Below are 4,292 nucleotides of genomic sequence, written 5' to 3' on the forward strand. Positions count from 1 at the left end.
AGAGAGAGAGAGAGACAAACAGACAGACAGACAGATAGACAGAAACTAACAGAGAAATAGAGAGGGAGTGAGAGAAAGTGAGGAACAAAGATAAATAGGTAGATAGATAGACAGATAGATGTAGAAAGAGGAAAGAGAGAGATAGAGAGAGAGAGAGAGAGAGAGAGAGAGAGAGAGAGTGAATAAGAAGGAGCGCTTGACGAGAACGTAGCGAGAGGGGGTCGGTGCAGGTATAACAGAGGTACGGAGCTCCTTTCTTCTTCTCTCTCCCACCATGGGTACACGATGCCATCGAGGGTAACACCCCCATTATAGAGCGAAAGAAAGAGAGAGGGTGGGTTTTTCGCGCCGGGGCCAAAACCAGCCGGCAGTGAGGGAGACACCGGACTCTCGGATGGATCGACGGGGCCCCACAGCAGTTGCGCAGGTGGCCGAGGCACAACTCAGGAACGAGGACTCGCCGGCGCCCGGAAGAAAGTAGTGTTTGTTGTTCTTGTTTCTTGTTTCCTCCCGTTCTCACCTCCCGCGCCATTGTTTCCGTATTATCGCGTCCTCTTCTCTGCCCCTGGCCTCGAGTGAACGCGCACCAGCCCGCGGAGCCCGATCGGCTACCGCCCCTCCCCCCGCCCCCTCTCCCTACTCGGGACTTTGGGTTTTTCGGTAAGAGCCGCGCGAGAGCTGCGCGATGTCGCGGCGTTCATTGGGACAGGAGCCGCGGTGAGTGGATGGTGCGCCGGAAAAACAGTGCCCCCGTGACATTTTCCACGCAACACCAAGGGCCGAGCGGACGCCCCGCGTGCCGATCTCCGGATGACGACCATGAGGCTCTGGATGATGCTGGGCGCGCTTGCGGTGGCCGTCCCGGCACTGCCCGCCGAGATGAGATCGAACAAGAATCGCGGTCGAGGCTCCATGTGGTGGTGAGTTTTAAATAATTATCTTTCTCATTTGTCGTACGATAGGTAGTGAAACATACAAATATCGTTCAAAGTAGCCGCCGGTCGGAAAAATCCCACAGCCAATCGAACGTTTGCCGACGGCGAATGTCAGCCGGCTAATTAATTCCTTCATTCTCGATCATTCTACTACTCCCACTCATTCTCTCACTCTCTCTTTCTCTGTTACACACACACACACACGCACGCACGCACGCACGCACGCACACGCACACACATTCTCTCATTCTCTCATTCTCTCATTCTCATTCTCATTCTCTCTCTCTCTCTCTCTCTCTCTCTCTTTTGTTTAGTCTGTGCTCTTTAAATAATTAGATTTTCTGGAAAGCGATAAGCAAGAGCTCGAAGTTTGTAAATCCGTCGGATGTAATTGGGTTTGTCGCGTAAATGGATAATGGAGAAAGATGAGGAGCTGGGCCAATGTCAGGAACCGTGGGAATTGCGAATAAACTCAGGACAAACGAAATGTCACTAATTCGTGTCTGTCCGCACATGTTTCATTTGCATTTAACCGGGTCAGTTTCGGAAGAAATTCAGTTGAAACTGTCTGACAGTACGCGTAAAGTGAGTTAAACCTGAATTCTCTTTTGCGTGTGCTAGCTTTGATGAACTAGATTCATTTAAAAACCGTTAAAATGTTGTAGATTATTGTATGTAATGTCGCTGATTTGTTTGATGCGTTTGATATAATTACAGTTCAATCGAGAAGATAATGTACTGATAGCACACTTGACACAAGCATTGCTTATTTATTAAGAACGAGCATTAATGAATAATTAAAGGGAGCATTGATTAGAGATAGTTTGGTAATAATAAAAAAAAAAACTGAAAATACAATATCTAATGGTATAATTAGTTTAACTTTTCGAGGAGAGAATTTTGATCGAATGACTTAAAAAATTCTTTCTATTTCCCTTTCGTCGGCCTTACTAATTACAATAACAACATTAACACGAAGACCATATATCAATGACGAGAATAGTCTTATTAATAACAATCGTATAGCAGTTAATATTGTGGTTAATGTTATGGCTAGAGAAAAGAGGAGGAAGATAAATGGAGCAATGGGTTTTGCATTTTCTGCTGCGCATTCAGCGTGTACTAAGTATAAGCGGCCTAGGACTTTTCTTCCAAAGAATTCATTAAATGTCGCGCGCGGTTTTTAAATAATGCTCATCTCGGGAATGAAAGAGAGACAGTTAGTCGGGAAGGAGCGGGGCGGGGGTGATGAGGATTTTGCGGGGTGGTTGTGGCGGTAGGGCGTGAGTGGTGGGCGGGGGTATGGAGGGAGGCATGTCAGAAGAAAAGAAGGCGCACGAACGGCATTAGCGTCGGGCAGATTTTCAAGCTGACGTAAATTATAACGAGTAATATCCCGAGGAGCGGAGCTCTGCGCGACCGCGCGACCGGTCCGAGGCGAGTTTATTTATGGACATCACTTATTGAATGCAGCACGTATATAGAGGAAGAGATGCGCGTGCGTTCGCGAAACTGCGCAAAAAATTGCGAACGGGCGCTGTATTATACGCGCCAACTCTCTCTCTCTCTCTCTCTCTCTCTCTCTCTCACTCTCTCACTCTCTCACTCTCTCACTCTCTCACTCTCTCTCGCTCTCCTCTCTATCTCCCTCTACCCCCACCATATCCTCCCTCGCTCTCCCTCACCCCCCACCTCCCTCTCTCTCTCTCTCTCTCTCTCTCTCTCTCTCTCTCACTCTCTATCCATCGCTCTATCTTTTTGTCCGATACACGCGGAATTTTTTTAAGTACCTCTGACTTAGGCCGCGGGCTTTCCTCCTTCTTTTGTTGCATTCTCCTTTTCGGTCATTCTTTCCGGCAGAGATAGTTCGCCTCACCATTGACTGCTGAATTTCGCACTGAGCTATGATCTTATTTAATCGTTTGAACTCGTTACCAAGTAAATATTCGCATTTTAACGATGCTCGCCTCTTCTTACTTATTAATCGTACCGTCGATTTTCATATTCGATAAAAAGGGATTAGCGACTTTACTTTACAATTGAAACTTTTATATAATTAGATAGCCTCGATTAATTTACGACTCGACCAATCGACTTTCTTTCTCGACCTCGAGCTTTTAAATTTTAATAACAAACAGCCCAAGCTCGTAATGAGAGTCGATTAATTTATTTACACTGTATTATTAAGCAGGTGTAGTGCGCGTTCGACATTGCCCGGGCACTAAATCATAGATTCTCATAATACGAGCCCGAAATTCATAAATCACGAATTGATTAATCGATCGGTGCGCGGGTGGCGATCGTTTGCATAATATTTATATGGCGAATTGCTTATAAATTTGCGGTGAACGCGTTTTCACTGGTGTGTAAATCACAGCCCGTGCATTGGCCCATCGAACGGGCAGAAAAATTGATGTATTTGTAAGCGCAGGACTTTATGGGGATGACAAGCGTTTAGATAGGCAACCGAAATATCATTTGGCGAATGTGTCGGGATCAATGGGTCGATTCGTCGTGTTGCGACGGACGCGCAAGGCCCTATCAATCCACATGGAAACTTAAAATTGATATCTCCGTGATAAATCGCCCCTTTTTCCATTTGCTCCCCTTTCTTCTTTTAACGTTTTTAAAGAGCGCGCGGCTCCTCCCTCGCCTTTGGCAGTTCGCTCGCCGGCCATTAAATCAGTATCGTCTTTCAAGCTGTCAGGACGGATTTCGCGTTCCGTGACATAACAGTTTATGTTATTTTAGCCGTGCGTGAGCTCACGCCGCCTGAAGAGAGCCGCTCGCTCTACGACGCGCGTTTACTATAATCTGTCAGGCCGGTGATGAAACATAAAAGTACATTTCAAACGCTCATATGAGTCTGCACTTCGCATACAAATGAGTAACGAATACGGGCGAGTGCTCCCCCCCCCCCTACCTCCCCCGTCTAATTGCGCTCGTAAAATCCCCTCAAACGCGATTTACTGCATATTCGAATGGCTTTTAATTAACAATAAACGTGACCGTGAGGATAAAGTAAGAGAGGGGTAGAGAGTCTGTAAGAGAGAGAGAGAGAGAGAGAGTGAGAGAGAGTGAGAGAGAGAGATAGGTAGAGATAGAGTGAGAGCGAGAGGGTGCGACGAGTGCGAGGCGGGATAGGAGGAAGAAAAATGAAAATTCCCAGGCGAAAACATAGAGGTAGTTTAGTGGGGGTGAATGTAAATCTCTGGTGGAAGGCGAGCGAAAAGCTCTTCGTTAACACCCTGGTCTTCTCGGCAGCACGTGCGCGTGAAGAGGCTCGCGCATCTGTTGTCGCGCCCGCGCATTTGCCATCTCGAGTGTGCGCACCCCCCCCCCCCCCCCCGCGGAAAA

At 47.3% G+C, this 4,292-nt stretch overlaps 1 protein-coding gene across 1 annotated transcript in view; it reads left to right on the forward strand.

Moving 5' to 3' along the window:
* Positions 1-206: 206 nt before the first annotated feature.
* Positions 207-4,292, forward strand: part of wg (Wnt family member 1 wingless) — a 17,751-nt gene continuing 13,665 nt past the window's right edge. The window contains exon 1 of the mRNA XM_011506468.1: positions 207-920. Within this exon, the coding sequence (XP_011504770.1) occupies positions 811-920 (110 nt within the window). The 5' untranslated portion in view covers positions 207-810. The remainder of the gene's footprint in view (positions 921-4,292) is intronic.

This window comes from Ceratosolen solmsi, unplaced genomic scaffold, assembly GCF_000503995.2.
Source record: "Ceratosolen solmsi marchali unplaced genomic scaffold, CerSol_1.0 scaffold10, whole genome shotgun sequence".
In the NCBI taxonomy this organism is placed as follows: domain Eukaryota; kingdom Metazoa; phylum Arthropoda; class Insecta; order Hymenoptera; family Agaonidae; genus Ceratosolen; species Ceratosolen solmsi.